General features: G+C 38.9%; 1 protein-coding gene across 1 annotated transcript in view; it reads left to right on the top strand.

Annotated features, from left to right (window-relative positions):
* Positions 1 to 22,579, top strand: part of THSD7A (thrombospondin type 1 domain containing 7A) — a 172,536-nt gene that overhangs the window by 138,733 nt on the left and 11,224 nt on the right. Inside the window, exons 16-23 of the mRNA XM_075271807.1 lie at positions 7,983 to 7,988; positions 9,851 to 9,984; positions 10,996 to 11,149; positions 15,276 to 15,417; positions 19,627 to 19,742; positions 19,984 to 20,101; positions 20,411 to 20,556; positions 21,214 to 21,388. Of these exons, the coding sequence (XP_075127908.1) occupies positions 7,983 to 7,988; positions 9,851 to 9,984; positions 10,996 to 11,149; positions 15,276 to 15,417; positions 19,627 to 19,742; positions 19,984 to 20,101; positions 20,411 to 20,556; positions 21,214 to 21,388 (991 nt within the window). The remainder of the gene's footprint in view (positions 1 to 7,982; positions 7,989 to 9,850; positions 9,985 to 10,995; positions 11,150 to 15,275; positions 15,418 to 19,626; positions 19,743 to 19,983; positions 20,102 to 20,410; positions 20,557 to 21,213; positions 21,389 to 22,579) is intronic.

Here is a 22,579-nt window from a genome sequence, read left to right as displayed (position 1 = left end):
TGTTATCTTATAGAAACCTCGGCCCACAGGAGAGAACCCAGGCGAGATGTCTAGACATGTTTTGCTACATCTCCATATCTCCAGCCCCACAAGCCCCATGATTGGTGCGATGGGGTGACATGTGATGGCGAGCGTATTAGAAGAAACGTTCTAAGAAACTGTCTCCATATGTCATCTGTACCTGATTTACTTTGTCATTGGCAGATGCGCTCACTGCCGAGAGACTGTTTAGAGACGGCTCCTCCGGATGGTGAATTATTCATGTTGCATATCTGAATAACACATTAGAATAAATAGGAGATACATTACACGTGACATTAGAGCATCTATTAATTATGACAGTCAATCAATTAGAGGGGAGCCGAGGGGACGGCCATTATAGCCCAGGTTTTATAGACGTCAACCTGGAGATCTGATCAGACAAACTTTTCTAACAGTTGAGAATTAAATAATGAACAAGGAAGAATAATGTCTGAAAACGGTATTATATGTATGTGTAATACCGCCATATTATAGCAGTTATATTCTTGTACATAGGAGTAGTATTATAGTAGCTATATTCTTGTACATAGGAGGTAGTATTATAGTAGTTATATTCTTGTACATAGGAGCAGTATTATAGTAGTTATATTCTTGTACATAGGAGGGTAGTATTATAGTAGTTATATTCTTGTACATAGGAGCAGTATTATAATAGTTACATTCATGTGCATAGGAGGTAGTATTATAGTAGTTATATTCTTGTACATAGGAGCAGTATTATAGTAGTTATATTCTTGTACATAGGAGTAGTATTATAGTAGTTATATTCTTGTACATAGGAGTAGTATTATAGTAGTTATATTCTTGTACATAGGAGCAGTATTATAGTAGTTATATTCTTGTACATAGGAGGTAGTATTATAGTAGTTATATTCTTGTACATAGGATTAATATTATAGTAGTTATATTCTTGTACATAGGAGTAGTATTATAGTAGTTATATTCTTGTACATAGGAGCAGTATTATAGTAGTTATATTCTTGTACATAGGAGTAGTATTATAGTAGTTATATTCTTGTACATAGGAGGTAGTATTATAGTAGTTATATTCTTGTACATAGGAGCAGTATTATAGTAGTTATATTCTTGTACATAGGAGCAGTATTATAGTAGTTATATTCTTGTACATAGGAGTAGTATTATAGTAGTTATATTCTTGTGCATAGGATTAATATTATAGTAGTTATATTCTTGTACATAGGAGTAGTATTATAGTAGTTATATTCTTGTACATAGGAGTAGTATTATAGTAGTTATATTCTTGTACATAGGAGCAGTATTATAGTAGTTATATTCTTGTACATAGGAGGTAGTATTATAGTAGTTATATTCTTGTACATAGGGGGCAGTATTATAGTAGTTATATTCTTGTACATAGGAGGTAGTATTATAGTAGTTATATTCTTGTACATAGGAGCAGTATTATAATAGTTACATTCATGTGCATAGGAGGTAGTATTATAGTAGTTATATTCTTGTACATAGGAGCAGTATTATAGTAGTTATATTCTTGTACATAGGAGTAGTATTATAGTAGTTATATTCTTGTACATAGGAGTAGTATTATAGTAGTTATATTCTTGTACATAGGAGGTAGTATTATAGTAGTTATATTCTTGTACATAGGAGCAGTATTATAATAGTTACATTCATGTGCATAGGAGGTAGTATTATAGTAGTTATATTCTTGAACATAGGAGTAGTATTATAGTAGTTATATTCTTGTACATAGGAGCAGTATTATAGTAGTTATATTCTTGTACATAGGAGTAGTATTATAGTAGTTATATTCTTGTACATAGGAGGTAGTATTATAGTAGTTATATTCTTGTACATAGGAGCAGTATTATAGTAGTTATATTCTTGTACATAGGAGCAGTATTATAGTAGTTATATTCTTGTACATAGGAGGTAGTATTATAGTAGTTATATTCTTGTACATAGGATTAATATTATAGTAGTTATATTCTTGTACATAGGAGTAGTATTATAGTAGTTATATTCTTGTACATAGGAGCAGTATTATAGTAGTTATATTCTTGTACATAGGAGTAGTATTATAGTAGTTATATTCTTGTACATAGGAGGTAGTATTATAGTAGTTATATTCTTGTACATAGGAGCAGTATTATAGTAGTTATATTCTTGTACATAGGAGCAGTATTATAGTAGTTATATTCTTGTACATAGGAGTAGTATTATAGTAGTTATATTCTTGTGCATAGGATTAATATTATAGTAGTTATATTCTTGTACATAGGAGTAGTATTATAGTAGTTATATTCTTGTACATAGGAGTAGTATTATAGTAGTTATATTCTTGTACATAGGAGTAGTATTATAGTAGTTATATTCTTATACATAGGAGTAGTATTATAGTAGTTATATTCTTGTACATAGGGGGCAGTATTATAGTAGTTATATTCTTGTACATAGGAGCAGTATTATAGTAGTTATATTCTTGTACATAGGAGTAGTATTATAGTAGTTATATTCTTGTACATAGGAGTAGTATTATAGTAGTTATATTCTTGTACATAGGAGACAGTATTATAGTAGTTATATACTTGTACATAGGAGCAGTATTATAGTAGTTATATTCTTGTACATAGGAGTAGTATTATAGTAGTTATATTCTTGTACATAGGAGCAGTATTATAGTAGTTATATTCTTGTACATAGGGGCAGTATTATAGTAGTTATATTCTTGTACATAGGAGGTAGTATTATAGTAGTTATATTCTTGTACATAGGGGCAGTATTATAGTAGTTATATTCTTGTACATAGGAGGTAGTATTATAGTAGTTATATTCTTGTACATAGGAGTAGTATTATAGTAGTTATATTCTTGTACATAGGAGGTAGTATAATAGTAGTTATATTCTTGTACATAGGAGTAGTATTATAGTGGTTATATTCTTGTACATAGGAGTAGTATTATAGTAGTTATATTCTTGTACATAGCAGTTAGTATTATAGTAGTTATATTCTTGTACATAGGAGTAGTATTATAGTAGTTATATTCTTGTACATAGGAGTTAGTATTATAGTAGTTATATTCTTGTACATAGGATTAGTATTATAGTGGTTATATTCTTATACATAGGAGTAGTATTATAGTAGTTATATTCTTGTACATAGGAGCAGTATTATAGTAGTTATATTCTTGTACATAGGAGTAGTATTATAGTAGTTATATTCTTGTACATAGGAGCAGTATTATAGTAGTTATATTCTTGTACATAGGGGCAGTATTATAGTAGTTATATTCTTGTACATAGGAGGTAGTATTATAGTAGTTATATTCTTGTACATAGGAGCAGTATTATAGTAGTTATATTCTTGTACATAGGAGGTTGTATTATAGTAGTTATATTCTTGTACATAGGATTAGTATTATAGTAGTTATATTCTTGTACATAGGAGTAGTATTATAGTAGTTACATTCTTGTACATAGGAGGTAGTATAATAGTAGTTATATTCTTGTACATAGGAGTAGTATTATAGTGGTTATATTCTTGTACATAGGAGTAGTATTATAGTAGTTATATTCTTGTACATAGGAGTTAGTATTATAGTAGTTATATTCTTGTACATAGGAGTAGTATTATAGTAGTTATATTCTTGTACATAGGATTAGTATTATAGTGGTTATATTCTTATACATAGGAGTAGTATTATAGTAGTTATATTCTTGTACATAGGAGTAGTATTATAGTAGTTATATTCTTGTACATAGGAGATAGTATAATAGTAGTTATATTCTTGTACATAGGAGGTAGTATTATAGTAGTTATATTCTTGTACATAGGAGGTTGTATTATAGTAGTTATATTCTTGTACATAGGATTAATATTATAGTGGTTATATTCTTATACATAGGAGTAGTATTATAGTAGTTATATTCTTGTACATAGGATTAATATTATAGTAGTTATATTCTTGTACATAGGAGTAGTATTATAGTAGTTATATTCTTGTACATAGGATTAATATTATAGTAGTTATATTCTTGTACATAGGAGCAGTATTATAGTAGTTATATTCTTGTACATAGGAGTAGTATTATAGTAGTTATATTCTTGTACATAGGAGCAGTATTATAGTAGTTATATTCTTGTACATAGGATTAATATTATAGTAGTTATATTCTTGTACATAGGAGCAGTATTATAGTAGTTATATTCTTGTACATAGTAGTAGTATTATAGTAGTTATATTCTTGTACATAGGAGTAGTATTATAGTAGTTATATTCTTGTACATAGGAGTAGTATTATAGTAGTTATATTCTTGTACATAGGATTAATATTATAGTAGTTATATTCTTGTACATAGGAGCAGTATTATAGTAGTTATATTCTTGTACATAGGAGTAGTATTATAGTAGTTATATTCTTGTACATAGGAGCAGTATTATAGTAGTTATATTCTTGTACATAGGAGCAGTATTATAGTAGTTATATTCTTGTACATAGGAGTAGTATTATAGTAGTTATATTCTTGTACATAGGAGGTAGTATTATAGTAGTTATATTCTTGTACATAGGAGTAGTATTATAGTAGTTATATTCTTGTACATAGGAGTAGTATTATAGTAGTTATATTCTTGTACATAGGAGTAGTATAGTAGTTATATTCTTGTATATAGGAGTAGTATTATAGTAGTTATATTCTTGTACATAGGAGTAGTATTATAGTAGTTATATTCTTGTACATAGGAGTAGTATAGTAGTTATATTCTTGTACATAGGAGGTAGTATTATAGTAGTTATATTCTTGTACATAGGAGTAGTATTATAGTAGTTATATTCTTGTACATAGGAGTAGTATTATAGTAGTTATATTCTTGTACATATGAGCAGTATTATAGTAGTTATATTCTTGTACATAGGAGCAGTATTATAGTAGTTATATTCTTGTACATAGGAGTAGTATTATAGTAGTTATATTCTTGTACATAGGAGGTAGTATTATAGTAGTTATATTCTTGTACATAGGAGCAGTATTATAGTAGTTATATTCTTGTACATAGGAGTAGTATTATAGTAGTTATATTCTTGTACATAGGAGTAGTATTATAGTAGTTATATTCTTGTACATAAGAGGTAGTATTATAGTAGTTATATTCTTGTACATAGGAGCAGTATTATAGCAGTTATTTTCCTGATTAATATTTCCTGACATGATTATTGATACAGTATTATAGATTATGATTGCTTCACACTTTACTTAATCAGTCTGGAGACTTTGTGCACGATCATTATTATCTTGTATTGATCAGTATGCAGATATTCTTGGAGCTGGTTGCTTACGTTCTTGGATCTGTCACCTTCTGTCTTTTACTACTTGACTCTTTTATATTACAATATGTTGGAAACAATTAGTTAGATTGATGAACTTTTAATTTAATATGGGATTTAGGATGACTTTCTTTCTTAGCTTTAGTCCATGGTAAGCCAATCCTATGTCACTACTGCCCTCTAGAGGCTTTTTAAATAATTAGTTTAAAAATTAAGTTGTTTTAAATTTAATTTTTGGGGACAGGATTGTGACGGTGAGTTATGTGCAGCAGATGCTCAGGTGAGATGAGATGACACACTTCTGCTGGATATTTAGTTGTTCTTTTTTTTATTTTCTGGTTCTGGTCTTGGAAATTCTCCCAATGTATATACTGTGTATTGAGTATGATGGATATTAAGCCTGGACTTTCCCATTTACAGTTTGGAGTTTTTTTTCCAGCACCTTGAGAGCGACTGTCAGGAAATCTCATGACACTCACTTACACTAAACCCTAAGTTTCCTCCTTGGCTGTATATCTGATGTGACGATGTGATGAAACCATGTGTAGTCTGATTATACAGTAAGGTGGTACTCCGCTCCCTGTGCCCTCTCTATAAGTAGGTTCTAGAAAAGATCAGATGGAGGAAAGTAGCAGAAAACTTCAGAATCAGACTACACAAGATGTCGGTTTGTAGTCTGTAACATGTATTTAGGAGCTGTAACCACAAACAGTATGAGATTTTCTTAATTGACGGGGTTGTTCGGGGTAAACTAAAAATGTAACCCTAAACTAAATCCCCTCCCCCGCCTAACTGTTAATATACTTACTGTAGAATAAATTTATAAGCCCTAAGCACACGCTCTGATAATCCGGTGATGCTTCATTTCTGGAAGTGGAGTGTAACCAAACCCCATCATACTTACCTGGTCTCGAGGACACAGAAGACAGGTAAGTAGGATGGGGTGGGGGGACTGGGTTGAGTTTGTTAGGTGAGTGAGTAAGGCTTGTAGTCTGCAGGGTAGCTAAGGAAACGGAGGGGTTGTGAGAGAAGGAGGGGGAGGGAGTGAGAGAGGGAGGGGGAGGGAGTGAGAGAGGGAGGGGGAGAGAGTGAGAGAGGGAGGGGGAGAGAGTGAGAGAGGGAGGGGGAGAGAGTGAGAGAGGGAGGGGGAGAGAGTGGGAGAAGAGGGGGAGGGAGTGAGAGAGGGAGGGGGAGAGAGTGAGAGAGGGAGGGGGAGAGAGTGAGGGAGGGAGGGGGAGAGAGTGGGAGAAGAGGGGGAGGGAGTGAGCGAGGGAGGGGGAGAGAGTGAGAGAGGGAGGGGGAGAGAGTGAGAGAGGGAGGGGGAGAGAGTGAGAGAAGGAGGGGGAGGGAGTGAGAGAGGGAGGGGGAGGGAGTGAGAAAAGGAGGGGGAGGGAGTGAGAGAGGGAGGGGGAGAGAGTGAGAGAGGGAGGAGGAGAGAGTGAGAGAAGAGGGGGAGGGAGTGAGAGAGGGAGGGGGAGAGAGTGAGAGAGGGAGGAGGAGAGAGGGAGGAGGAAGGAATGAGAGAGGGAGGAGAGGGAGGTAGAGAGGGAGGGGGAGTATGTGAGTGAGAGAGGGAGGGGGAGAGAGTGAGAGAGGGAGGAGGAGAGAGGGAGAGAGGGAGGAGGAGAGAGGGAGGAGGAAGGAATGAGAGAGGGAGGAGAGGGAGGTAGAGAGGGAGGAGAGGGAGGTAGAGAGGGAGGTAGAGAGGGAGGGGGAGTATGTGAGTGATAGAGGGAGGGGGAGAGAGTGAGAGAGGGAGGAGGAGAGAGTGAGGGGGGGAGTGAGAGAGGGAGGGGGAGAGAGGGAGGGGGAGGGAGGGGGAGAGAGGGAGGGGGAGAGAGGGAGGGGGAGGGAGGGAGAGAGTGAGGGGGAGGGAGTGAGAGAGGGAGGGGGAGAGAGTGAGAGAGGGAGGGCGAGGGAGTGAGAGAGGGAGAGAGAGAGAGAGGAGAGAGAGAGAGAGGGGGAGTGAGTGAGAGAAGTGCAATGCATCATGATAGTTGTAGCCTAAGACAGCAAGAAGCTACACTATGTACAAATGCAGAAGATGCTAGGAGCTGCCAGAGAAAGCCAGAAACCACTCAAAACACTGCTAAAGTTATAATGGGTGCACTTATTAATCCATTCATAGCACTAAAATTCCGTTTTTGCCCAGAAAATCCCTTTAATAACATTCACATACTTTCTTATTTTTATTTCGGAGGCATAGGAACAATAAAAAATAAGGTGGGCCAAAAAAAGGTGGACATACCCTTTAAATCATCTTCTCAAAAAGTTGACCAACATGCATGATAATCTGTGACAGAAGATCTATTAACTGGAACCTATAGGAATACATTCTGTTCTGTTATTATCCATACATTCAGGTCATTGTGATCGCAACCATCGATAAGAGTCTTTCACAGTTATTCAGTATATCATATCATATAATATTGAATATTTTTGAACATTGGATTCTAATAATATGATCCAGTTCAAAAACATTTAGTGGGAATTCCTAGAAGATCCCTGTACTGTATGGGATGTGCACGTTTCTAGATGATTCCATGATGTTATATTAGATTGTTATCCTTTTCCTCATGATATCTTTTCCTCTTTTTCTACATCTCTCCATTTTTGGATTCCTCCGCACTCCACAGGCCCAGGTAAGGAGCGCTATACATTTATGTATTCTTATTGATCGTGTTACTATATTACAGATTTATGCTCCAGTTAAACACCAGCCATACATCAGCGGATTCTCCTGTGGGATCTCGTTACAACGTTGCACTTACTTTTCTATACTGGAATCCACTTAATTACATTTGAGATAATTCCCGCACGGCCTCAGAGCGCCATTAAAGAGCTGATCTATAGAGGCTGCGGAATAGCGAGGGAGCGGTATTATAATCATAGATCCTATTTATATTGTCTCTACATTCAGTATAACTCTACTATAGGGACATAGTCACACATTTAACCCTGTTATTGCATTTTTTATGATATATACACAAACACATACACCTATATACACAGATAGATAGATAGATAGATAGATAGATAGATAGGAGATAGATAGATAGATAGATAGATAGATAGATAGATAGATGATAGATAGATAGATAGATAGATAGATAGATAGATAGGAGATAGATAGATAGATAGATAGATAGATAGATAGATAGAACATAGATAGATAGATAGATAGATAGATAGATAGGAGATAGATAGATAGATAGATGATAGATAGATAGATAGATAGATAGATAGATAGATAGATAGATAGAACATAGATAGATAGATAGATAGATAGATAGATAGACAGATAGAAGATAGATAGATAGATAGATAGATAATAGATAGATAGATAGATAGATAGATAGATGATAGATAGATAGATAGATAGATAGAACATAGATAGATAGATAGATAGATAGACAGATAGAAGATAGATAGATAGATAGATAGATAGATAGATAATAGATAGATAGATAGATAGATAGATAGATAGATAGAAGATAGATAGATAGGAGATAGATAGATAGATAGATAGATAGATAGATAGATAGATAGATAGATAGATAGGATATAGATAGATAGATAGATAGATAGATAGAAGATAGATAGATAGGAGATAGATAGATAGATGATAGATAGATAGATAGATAGATAGATAGATAGATAGATAGATAGATAGGAGATAGATAGATAGATAGATAGATAGATAGATAGATAGGAGATAGATAGATAGATAGATAGATAGATAGGAGATAGATAGATAGATAGATAGATAGATAGATAGATAGATAGATAGGAGATAGATAGATAGATAGATAGATAGATAGATAGATAGGAGATAGATAGATAGATAGATAGATAGATAGATAGATAGATTAAATACAATAAAATCTCATAAACTTCTCTCTGCCAAATTATAGAGTTAAGAATAGTAAATAACTGAATTCTCCATAATATAATCCCGGAACGTCTCAATTATGAATTCTGTATTTTGCATCCCTCTATTATTCCTCCTGGAAATGTATAATCTCGAGCAATCTCCTTGTCCATGGGCCGTCTCCTCCATCTTCCATTTCCTGTATTCCGGCATTGCTGGACATAATAGCAGCCATTGTGTCCTATAATCCGGATTATCAGATGGCGGTGTATATGACGCCACTGCTGACCTCTGATACTTGAGCACTTTCACTATTATCATTTTAATGATATTTTGACCCCTTCTTGCTAATGCTCTGTATAGGGCTGGGGACACAATGCGCAGATACAGATGGCGCCATATCCCGTGCTGGGAATATACGGCGATAATCTGATATCTCAAGGACGAGTCTGAAAGACTCCAAGTGCCATTTATGGATCACATTACAATATGAAATAATCTCGCCGGCGGCAGAAATGCTTTTACCTGCAGACAATGTGTCACCTTAGAAGACATAGGGGACCCTATATAATGGGATGATACCATCCCCCACCATGCCGCAGGGTACTGACCAATCCATACATTGCCGTGCAGGTATACGAGGTGGTCCCGTGTCACAGCGACTGCAACCAGTATGTGTGGATCACAGAGCCCTGGAGCGTGTGCAAGGTCACCAACATCGACCTCAAGCAGAACTGCGGGGAAGGCGTCCAGACCAAGAAAGTCCGGTGAGAATTCTTAAAGGGGAAGCGACGCCAACTTTTTTTTTTATTATTTGTTAAAACCAGATAGTGAAATCTATCCATTTTATTTCATCCATTTTTATTTTCTGATTATAGATTTTGCAATATTCTATTTCCTGTCCCTGACTATGGGGGCGGCCATCTTGCCTGAGCTTCTTCGCCAGTCTGTTAGCAGCATTTAGTGATCTGCTTTACAGGGCTATAGATATTAATAGTCTGGAGCTGACTCATTGAGGTCTATGGGAGAATGTTCTAGATTGTGCAGGAAGGGGGAGGAGATAAACTATGACATCATCTATTGTCAGTAGTGATGTAATGATGTCTCAGTGGTGTTATCTATACAGGTGTTATCCTCCTTTGTAATCCTATCTGCGATGTAAATGAGGTGACTGCTGTAAAGAAACCCCTTCTATATTAGCAACTGCCTGTTTATTGTTAGGTTTAGTAGTCAGAGTGGAAATTGCAGGATATAGAACTTCTTTTTTTTTCTAAATTAGCCAGAACAACCATAGAATGAGCCATTTACATTTCATAGACCAATGATGTCACATTCATGGGTCACATGGCTTGTTTGTAGCTTAGTCGCATTCATGGGGAAGGGGCTGAGCTGCAATACTAAGCCTGGCCACTATACAATGTGTGGCGCTGTGCTTCACGTTCATTGAAGGCTTTACCTTCTTCCAATTTCTATATATTAGATAAAAGGAGTAGCCTATGGCATAAGGAAGGGATAAGATTTAGGTAGGGACCAAAGGAAGCAATGAATTATTCTATATGTATAAAAAAAAATAATAGATTTATTCTAGAATTAAATTTAAAAAAATTCAAAAGTCCACTTAGAAAATTGGAAAAAAATCTTTGTTACGAATAAATTGAGTCCGTAGGAATGTTATAAAGGCTTGTTCAGCAGCGCAGCCCGCTGATTAGAGTGGTTACTGCAGACTGTGCACCTACGTATACTCGCTGTAATGTCTGCATATATTTGTATGTCGCCAGATGTATGCAGAACACCGTGGACGGTCCTGCCGATGTTGTAGAAGATTATCTGTGTGAGCCGGAAGAAATGCCCCTCGGGGCCCGAAACTGCAAGTTGCCCTGTCCTGAGGACTGCGTCATGTCGGAGTGGAGCGAATGGACAAAGTGTCCTCTGGTAGGTGACGTTTTATCTACAGGTACCGATGTGCCCGACTATCACTATATAATACAGTCGCTGGTGCCATTCTGCGGCTCATGCCATTGACCACCAGTGTGAACGCCTGATAGCGGTAGCATTCTGCTGAGTAAGCTCCACAGTGCGGTAACACGTTTTATTGAATATTCATCTCTTACTACAATGGTTAATGACATTAAGTCGTTGTCAGACAATGGCTGCGCGGTAGAATACTAATTACTAGAATACCGCCAGGCAGCGCTTATTACAGGTACGTCAGCGCTGAAGGATAATTACTATGTAAATCCCTTCCTGGAGTCTGGATATTACGTTACACAGACAGATATAGACCATGGTAAGAAGCTTAGCATTGCTGTAGACTCTCCTAATATAATTAGCTGCCCCTTTAAGAGCAGGACGGACTTTATAAATACCACGTATTACCCCTTTAACATATATATTGTATATACCTGGCAGTAAACGCTCAGGTTCTCTGCAGCGCCATCACTGGAAAATCTAAGCATTGCACAGTGTCCATTCACATCGGTCAGTGTAATACAGGACAAGTCCTCTGGGAGTATACTGGACAGGATATGTCTATCTATCTATCTATCTATCTATCTATCTATCTATCTATCTATCTATCTATCCATCTATCTATCCATCTATCTATCCATCTCCTATCTATCTATCCATCTATCTATCCATCTATCTATCCATCTCCTATCTATCTATCTATCTATCTATCTATCTATCTCCTATCTATCTATCTATCTATCTATCTATCTATCTATCCATCTATCTATCCATCTCCTATCTATCTATCCATCTATCTATCCATCTCCTATCTATCTATCTATCTATCTATCTATCTATCTATCTCCTATCTATCTATCTATCTATCTATCTATCTATCCATCTATCTCCTGTCTATCTATCTATCTATCTATCTATCTATCTATCTATCTATCTCCTATCTATCTATCTATCTATCTATCTCCTATCTATCTATCTATCTCCTATCTATCTATCTATCTATCTATCTATCTATCTATCCATCTCCTATCTATCTATCTATCTATCTATCTATCTCCTATCTATCTATCTATCTATCTATCTATCTCCTATCTATCTATCTATCTATCTATCTCCTATCTATCTATCTATCTATCTATCTATCTATCTATCTATCTATCTCCTATCTATCTATCTATCTATCCATCTCCTATCTATCTATCTATCTATCTATCTATCTGTCTCCTATCTATCTATCTATCTATCTATCTATCTATCTATCTATCTCCTATCTATCTATCTATCTATCTATCTCCTATCTATCTATCTATCTATCTATCTATCTATCTATCTCCTATCTATCTATCTATCTATCTCCTATCTATCTATCTATCTATCCATCTATCTCCTATCTATCTATCTATCTATCTATCTATCTATCTATCTATCTCCTATCTATCTATCTATCTATCTATCTATCTATCTATCTCCTATCTATCTATCTATCTATCTCCTATCTATCTATCTATCTATCTATCTCCTATCTATCTATCTATCTATCTATCTATCTATCCATCTATCTCCTATCTATCTATCTATCTATCTATCTATCTATCTATCTCCTATCTATCTATCTATCTATCTATCCATCTATCTCCTATCTATCTATCTATCTATCTATCTATCTATCTCCTATCTATCTATCTATCTATCTATCTATCTATCTCCTATCTATCTATCTATCTATCTATCTATCTATCTATCTATCTATCTATCTATCTCCTATCTATCTATCTATCTATCTATCTATCTATCTCCTATCTATCTATCTATCTATCTCCTATCTATCTATCTATCTATCTATCTACAGTCCTATGAAAAAGTTTGGGCACCCCTATTAATCTTAATCATTTTTAGTTCTAAATATTTTGGTATTTGCAGCAGCCATTTCAGTTTGATATATCTAATAACTGATGGACACAGTAATATTTCAGGATTGAAATGAGGTTTAGTGTACTAACAGAAAATGTGCAATATGCATTAAACCAAAATTTGACCGGTGCAAAAGTATGGGCACCTCAACAGAAAAGTGACATTAATATTTAGTACATCCTCCTTTTGCAAAGATAACAGCCTCTAGTCGCTTCCTGTAGCTTTTAATCAGTTCCTGGATCCTGGATAAAGGTATTTTGGACAAACAATTCAAGTTCAGTTAAGTTTGATGGTCGCCGAGCATGGACAGCCCGCTTCAAATCATCCCACAGATGTTCAATGATATTCAGGTCTGGGGACTGGGATGGCCATTCCAGAACATTGTAATTGTTCCTCTGCATGAATGCCTGAGGATTTGGAGTGGTGTTTTGGATCATTGTCTTGCTGAAATATCCATCCCCAGCGTAACTTCAACTTCGTCACTGATTCTTGAACATTATTCTCAAGAATCTGCTGATACTGAGTGGAATCCATGCGACCCTCAACTTTAACAAGATTCCCGATGCCGGCATTGGCCACACAGCCCCAAAGCATGATGGAAACTCCACCAAATTTTACAGTGGGTAGCATGTGTTTTTCTTGGAATGCTGTTTCTTTTTGGACGCCATGCATAACGCCTTTTTTTATAACCAAACAACTCAATTTTTGTTTCCAAAATGAAGCTGCCTTGTCCAAATGTGCTTTTTCATACCTCAGGCAACTCTATTTGTAGCGTACGTGCAGAAACGGCTTCTTTCTCATCACTCTCCCATACAGCTTCTATTTGTGCAAAGTGCGCTGTATAGTTGACTGATGCACAGTGACACCATCTGCAGCAAGATGATGCTGCAGCTCTTTGGAGGTGGTCTGTGGATTGTCCTTGACTGTTCTCACCATTCTTCTTCTCTGCCTTTCTGATATTTTTCTTGGCCTGCCACTTCTGGGCTTAACAAGAACTGTCCCTGTGGTCTTCCATTTCCTTACTATGTTCCTCACAGTGGAAACTGACAGGTTAAATCTCTGAGACAACGTTTTGTATCCTTCCCCTGAACAACTATGTTGAACAATCTTTGTTTTCAGATCATTTGAGAGTTGTTTTGAGTAGCCCATGATGCCACTCTTCAGAGGAGATTCAAATAGGAGATCAACTTGCAATTGGCCACCTTAAATACCTTTTCTCATGATTGGTTACACCTGGCTATGAAGTTCAAAGCTCACTGAGGTTACAAAACCAATTTTGTGCTTCAGTAAGTCAGTAAAAAGTAGTTAGGGGAATTCAAATCAATAAAATGATAAGGGTGCCCATACTTTTGCATCGGTCAAATTTTGGTTTAATGCATATTGCACATTTTCTGTTAGTACAATAAACCTCATTTCAATCCTGAAATATTACTGTGTCCATCAGTTATTAGATATATCAAACTGAAATGGCTGTTGCAAACACCAAAATATTTAGAACAAAAAATGATTAAGATTAATAGGGGTGCCCAAACTTTTTCATAGGACTGTATCTATCTCCTATCTATCTATCTCCTATCTATCTATCTATCTATCTATCTATCTATCTATCTATCTATCTATCTCCTATCTATCTATCTATCTATCTATCTATCTATCTATCTATCTCCTATCTATCTATCTCCTATCTATCTATCTATCTATCTATCTATCTATCTATCTATCTATCTCCTATCTATCTATCTATCTATCTATCTATCTATCTATCTATCTATCTATCTCCTATCTATCTATTTATCTATCTATTTATCTATATTCTCTCTAAAAATAAAAATCATATTTGAACATTTTTATACCTTAGCCTGGAAGTTTCCATAGTACAGAACATTGGCGTAATACGGATAATTAAAATATGACACTGTAGTTGTGATCTCGGCGCTGCACCATGATTATGTCTGGGCAGGCGCCATTGTCATGCAGATCTGGTTCCAGCCTCCATAATGACATGTTTAGGATTTTCTTTCTCTTCTTGAGCTTCAGATTGTTATTTTCTTAATTTACTTGTCTGATGTCTATTGGGAGATGCCAAAAAAGTAATTGCAAGCCCTCGTACGTCTGCCGTGTACATGTACTGAAGTGTCTGCTCCGTCATTTCTCAAGATCGGTGTTTGCTGTTTTACAGCCTTGTGACGGAACCGGCTTTCGTGAAAGGTCGGCTATACCCATTCGACAGGCAGCAGAGGGAAAAGCCTGCCACATCGCCACCGAAACCGAACCCTGCGTCCTGAATAAGAACTGTTTCCATTATGAATACAATGTGACAGGTAAGTGATATATGGAATCTTCATGTAAAAATGTCCATGGTCTGTGATGTAGTGGGAAACTAAACTACTGCCTGATATGTATAATACTCAGAGGTGTGACCTTGTAAAGCAGAGGTGTAGTCAAAAATAGATAAGGCAGTCATATACACTGTTTATTAGAGATGAGCGAACACTAAAATGTTCGAGGTTCGAAATTCGATTCGAACAGCCGCTCACTGTTCGAGTGTTCGAATGGGTTTCGAACCCCATTATAGTCTATGGGGAACATATACTCGTTAAGGGGGAAACCCAAATCCGTGTCAGGAGGGTCACCAAGTCCACTATGACACCCCAGGAAATGATACCAACACCCTGGAATGACACTGGGACAGCAGGGGAAGCATGTCTGGGGGCATAAAAGTCACTTTATTTCATGGAAATCCCTGTCAGTTTGCGATTTTCGCAAGCTAACTTTTCCCCATAGAAATGCATTGGCCAGTGCTGATTGGACAGAGTACGGAACTCGACCAATCAGCGCTGGCTCTGCTGGAGGAGGCGGAGTCTAAGATCACTCCACACCAGTCTCCATTCAGGTCCGACCTTAGACTCCGCCTCCTCCGGCAGAGCCAGCGCTGATTGGCCGAAGGCTGGCCAATGCATTCCTATGCGAATGCAGAGACTTAGCAGTGCTGAGCCAGTTCTGCTCAACTACACATCTGATGCACACTCGGCACTTCTACATCAGATGTAGCAATCTGATGTAGCAGAGCCGAGGGTGCACTAGAACCCCTGTGCAAACTCAGTTCACGCTAATAGAATGCATTGGCCAGCGCTGATTGGCCAGAGTACGGAACTCGACCAATCAGCGCTGGCTCTGCTGGAGGAGGCGGAGTCTAAGATCGCTCCACACCAGTCTCCATTCTGGTCCGACCTAAGACTCCGCCTCCTCCAGCAGAGCCAGCGCTGATTGGCCGAATTCCGTACTCTGGCCAATCAGCACTGGCTAATGCATTGTATTGGCGTGATGAAGCAGTGCTGAATGTGTTTGTTTAGCTCAACTACACCGGTGGAGTAGTTGAGCTAAGCACACAGATTCAGCTCTGCTTCAATCAGCGCTGGCCAATGCATTCTATTAGCTTGATGAAGCAGAGTGTGCACAAGGGTTCAAGCGCACCCTCGGCTCTGATGTAGCAGAGCCGAGGCTGCACAAGGGTTCAAGCGCACCCTCGGCTCTGATGTAGCAGAGCCGAGGGTGCACTTGAACCCTTGTGCACACTTGGCTCTGCTACATCAGAGTTGATGGTGCGCTTGAACCCTTGTGCACACTCTGCTTCATCAAGCTAATAGAATGCATTGGCCAGCGCTGATTGAAGCAGAGCTGAATCTGTGTGCTTAGCTCAACTACTCCACCGGTGTAGTTGAGCTAAACACACACGTTCAGCACTGCTTCATCACGCCAATACAATGCATTAGCCAGTGCTGATTGGCCAGAGTACGGAATTCGGCCAATCAGCGCTGGCTCAGCTGGAGGAGGCGGAGTCTAAGGTCGGACCAGAATGGAGACTGGTGTGGAGCGATCTTAGACTCCGCCTCCTCCAGCAGAGCCAGCGCTGATTGGCCGAATTCTGTACTCTGGCCAATCAGCACTGGCCAATGCATTCTATTGGCGTGATGAAGCAGTGCTGAATGTGTGTGCTTAGCTCAACTACGCCAGTGGAGTACTTGAGCTAAGCACACAGATTCAGCTCTGCTTCAATCAGCACTGGCCAATGCATTCTATTGGCGTGATGAAGCAGTGCTGAATGTGTGTGTTTAGCTCAACTACGCCGGTGGAGTAGTTGAGCTAAGCACACAGATTCAGCTCTGCTTCAATCAGCACTGGCCAATGCATTCTATTGACGTGATGAAGCAGTGCTGAATGTGTGTGTTTAGCTCAACTACGCCGGTGGAGTAGTTGAGCTAAACACACACATTCAGCACTGCTTCATCACGGCAATAGAATGCACTGGCCAGCGCTGATTGGCCAGAGTACGAAATTCGGCCAATCAGCGCTGGCTCTGCTGGAGGATGCGGAGTCTAAGGTCGGACCAGAATGGAGACTGGTGTGGAGCGATCTTAGACTCCGCCTCCTCCAGCAGAGCCAGCGCTGATTGGCCAAAGTACGGAATTCGGCCAATCAGCGCTGGCAAATGCATCCCTATGGGAAAAAGTTTATCTCACAAAAATCACAATTACACACCCGATAGAGCCCCAAAAAGTTATTTTTAATAACATTCCCCCCTAAATAAAGGTTATCCCTAGCTATCCCTGCCTGTACAGCTATCCCTGTCTCATAGTCACAAAGTTCACATTCTCATATGACCCGGATTTGAAATCCACTATTCGTCTAAAATGGAGGTCACCTGATTTCGGCAGCCAATGACTTTTTCCAATTTTTTTCAATGCCCCCGGTGTCATAGTTCCTGTCCCACCTCCCCTGCGCTGTTATTGGTGCAAAAAAGGTGCCAGGGAAGGTGGGAGGGGAATCGAATTTTGGCGCACTTTACCACGCGGTGTTCGATTCGATTCGAACATGGCGAACACCCTGATATCCGATCGAACATGTGTTCGATAGAACACTGTTCGCTCATCTCTACTGTTCACTAGAACCATCCTGTATTATACTCCAGAGCTGCACTCACTATTCTGCTGGTACAGTCACTGTGTACATACATTACATTACTTATCCTGTATTATACTCCAGAGCTGCGCTCACTATTCTGCTGGTACAGTCACTGTGTACATACATTACATTACTTATCCTGAATTATACTCCAGAGCTGCGCTCACTATTCTGCTGGTGCAGTCACTGTGTACATACATTACATTACTTATCCTGTATTATACTCCAGAGCTGCGCTCACTATTCTGCTGGTGCAGTCACTGTGTACATACATTACATTACTTATCCTGTATTATACTCCAGAGCTGCGCTCACTATTCTGCTGGTACAGTCACTGTGTAGATACATTACATTACTTATCCTGTATTATACTCCAGAGCTGCGCTCACTATTCTGCTGGTGCAGTCACTGTGTACATACATTACATTACTTATCCTGTATTATACTCCAGAGCTGCGCTCACTATTCTGCTGGTGCAGTCACTGTGTACATACATTACATTACTTATCCTGTATTATACTCCAGAGCTGCGCTCACTATTCTGCTGGTACAGTCACTGTGTACATACATTACATTACTTATCCTGTATTATACTCCAGAGCTGGGCTCACTATTCTGCTGGTACAGTCACTGTGTACATACATTACATTACTTATCCTGTATTATACTCCAGAGCTGCGCTCACTATTCTGCTGGTGCAGTCACTGTGTACATACATTACATTACTTATCCTGTATTATACCCCAGAGCTGCGCTCACTATTCTGCTGGTGCAGTCACTGTGTACATACATTACATTACTTATCCTGTATTATACTCCAGAGCTGCGCTCACTATTCTGCTGGTACAGTCACTGTGTACATACATTACATTACTTATCCTGTATTATACTCCAGAGCTGCGCTCACTATTCTGCTGGTACAGTCACTGTGTACATACATTACATTACTTATCCTGTATTATACTCCAGAGCTGCGCTCACTATTCTGCTGGTGCAGTCCCTGTGTACATACATTACATTACTTATCCTGTATTATACCCCAGAGCTGCGCTCACTATTCTGCTGGTGCAGTCACTGTGTACATACATGACATTACTTATCCTGTATTATACCCCAGAGCTGCGCTCACTATTCTGCTGGTACAGTCACTGTGTACATACATTACATTACTTATCCTGTATTATACCCCAGAGCTGCGCTCACTATTCTGCTGGTACAGTCACTGTGTACATACATTACATTACTTATCCTGTATTATACTCCAGAGCTGCGCTCACTATTCTGCTGGTACAGTCACTGTGTACATACATTACATTACTTATCCTGTATTGATCCTGTTAGTAATGTCCCCACCTCTACATTATAGGATCTCATTAAAGCTAATAGGGGAGACGTTTTCTGATTATCTCAAATAACAACTAGCAGAATTGTGACTACAGCTCTGGAGTATAATACAGGCATATAAGTTATGTATTCTCCATGTATATGACAGCTGTATCTTTGAGGATACAGTATTTGATGGCCGCAGATTCTAGAAGGTTCCTTACATCTTCTCCTCTTCTCTGTAGACTGGAGCACGTGTCAGCTGAGTGACAAGGCCGTGTGTGGGAACGGAGTCAAGACCAGGATGTTGGACTGTGTGCGGAGTGACGCCAAATCGGTGGCCTTAAAGTTCTGTGAAGAGGTGAGTGGCCTCCGACTACTGAACAACCAGATCTGCCACAGGATTTTTAGGTAACATATTTTATCTGTATGAATCTACCAGTTGTCAGTTGGGAGGAGCGTCAGTGCACATTATGACCACAGCCCAATACTCACCCCGGGGCCGGGGTCCCACCTATCAGACCAGGGGACCGGTGATATTTTTGGGTGAGATACCCCTTTAATATTTTCCTCGTATGATTCCTGAATCTTTTCCTTTGCAGCTCGGCTTGGAGAAAACCTGGCAGATGAACACGTCCTGCGTGGTGGAGTGTCCCGTAAACTGTCAGCTCTCCGACTGGTCGCCTTGGTCAAAGTGCTCGACAGATTGTGGCCTCGCAGGTCTGTACTGAACATGGATACAAAGGGGTTAAATACTGAAATTGCAACCCATGGCTGATCAGGGGCTCTAGAACGGATTGCTGATGTAGGATTTGTCATGTGCCGTAAGATGTTTCCTCTGCGGTCTTACATAGGGTCAGACCTAGACATAAGGGGGCACCTTGCTGCCACGGGTAATGGGTAGAAGGCAGAGGACTGATCATTCATCATAGACCTGCTCTTTATTATTAGACATCGAATTTTTTAAAAAAAAAAATTTAAAAAAAATTTGAGATTTCATATTGTAAAAATTGGTTTCACTCACTACAGGGAAGATGACCCGGAGGAGGACAGTGATCCAACCTTCTCAAGGAGATGGGAGACCTTGTCCTACCCTGATGGAGCAGTCCAAGCCCTGCCCGGTCAAGCCGTGTTACAGGTGGCAGTATGGCCGCTGGTCCCAGTGTACGGTGGAGGTAGGTTTTATAGGTTTTATTCCCCATTATAAGGGGGAGATCTGCCAGGACTGAAGCTTTATACGCTGGTCTTAAGTCCAACGTGCCAAAGTTTATAAGGAGCGTTTTTGCAAGCACTGGCTTAGAAATGCAGCTCAGCCCCATTTAGTTGAATGGGACTGAGCTGTAGCAGGATCATGTGACCAATGGATAGAATGTCACTAGCCTGAACAGAGGAGCTGTAGCTCAATACCATAGCGCTGAAGAAACCCTTTAAATTTGGTCATGGACTCTTTTTTCATAAAACAAATTCAATGCAATATTGTGACATGCCAGCTAAACCATCACTAGGCTGCAATGCACAATACAGCCACCGGGTGGCCACAGATATAGGACAGACATCTCATGGCAGAGTATCATAGTTTAGCATAGTTTTTTTTTAAGTTGGTCATTTGGCTCAAGACATCTCATGATATGGTGAGCTAAGAGGAGAGGTTGGGAAGGACACAAGTGTACACAAAATACCCCCCCCCCTTCCCCCCCGCAGTATTAGGGTGCTGTCTAATCCCCCCGGGTATTCTAGAATGACTAGACCACCCCCAACCTATCAAGCCATAATAGCTGATCTAGATTAATCTAGATGAAATAGAATCATTGACTCCTTATGCTCCCTCCCAGGATGCTCAGTGCGGTGACGGCACCAGATTCCGGAACATTTCTTGTGTAGTTTTTGACGGATCCCGGGAAGATTCTGGGAAAGTGGTGGATGAGGAGTTTTGTGGAGACATAGAGCTGGTTGTGGATGGAGACAAGAACATAGTCCTGGAGGAGGCCTGCACCGTGCCCTGTCCAGGTATGTCACATCGCTGGGAGGATATTGCTTTTAGAACATGATACTGTGCCAAATAATATTCCTGTATATCTTTGTATATTTTGCTCCAAATCCTCTGCATAGACATGAAGGTAAATAATAATATACTGGATACCCGCAGCCACCACTAGATGGAGCTCACTGCATACTGTCCACACACTGCATAAATCCTAGACTCCCTCTAGTGGTGGCTGCGGGAATCAGGTCAATTATTTAATGCTATGTCTATGCAGAGGATTTGGAGCACTGTATCTTAAAAATGGAGCTCCAGTTGTTAGTAAATTATTAAGAACAAAGCTTTGGACTTATATAGAATTTTATAAAATTCACAAGGGTTTGGTTGGAGACAATCCCTTTAAGAATACGATCAGCTGCTTTATGAAGGGTTAACCTTTCCAGTACTGGATCTAATGACACAGGAGGAAGCTTTACATTATAGGTTACTATCTAAGATCCACATCTGGGGTTGGCTGAGCAAAACAATCCGAATTCACTGTCCAGTGTGAACCAGGCAGGTACTTAGTCTGTATATGTTATATACTAGATATAGTGGATTTCACAGATCGGGAAGAGGTCTATGTATCTTGGGGAAAATACAGGGATTTTTAGCAGTTTTGCTCATCCCCTTGTCAGACAATGTTCCCTGCCTTAACATATGTCACCAGCAGGTGGCAGTGACGTCCTGATATTTCACAGGATCCATATAAGATGTATAAGGAAAATGTTGTTTTTGTACCGTGTTCGCCGGTGGATAGGAAATATAAAAAACAAAAAACTTGAAAGTCTTCAGTAGGTGATACCTTTTTTAATGGCTAACTCATAATGATGACAGATATATCTAAAAACAATTTCTGCAGGCTGCATATTTATGTACAACAGGATGGTATGCGATGTATCTGATGGCCTGGCTGTAGACAATGGAGTTCTTGATAAGATGGGATAGCTTTCATCCGAAATACATAAAGAACTCCATTGTCTACAGCCAGGCCATCAGATACCATCGCATATGTTCAGACCCTGCAGATAGAGACGAACACCTTGGAGGCCTCAGAAACACATTCCTGAGGCAGGGTTACCATCCAAGAACAATTGATAACCAAATCACCAGAATACCAAACAGGAAAACAATCGGGTGCCCCTGGTTGTCACATATAACCCCCACCTGGAGACGCT

The sequence above is a fragment of the Leptodactylus fuscus genome, chromosome 4 (assembly GCF_031893055.1).
Source record: "Leptodactylus fuscus isolate aLepFus1 chromosome 4, aLepFus1.hap2, whole genome shotgun sequence".
Lineage (NCBI taxonomy): Eukaryota > Metazoa > Chordata > Amphibia > Anura > Leptodactylidae > Leptodactylus > Leptodactylus fuscus.
Note: the sequence above shows the minus strand (reverse complement) of the source record. Positions and strands in the feature narration are given on the sequence as shown.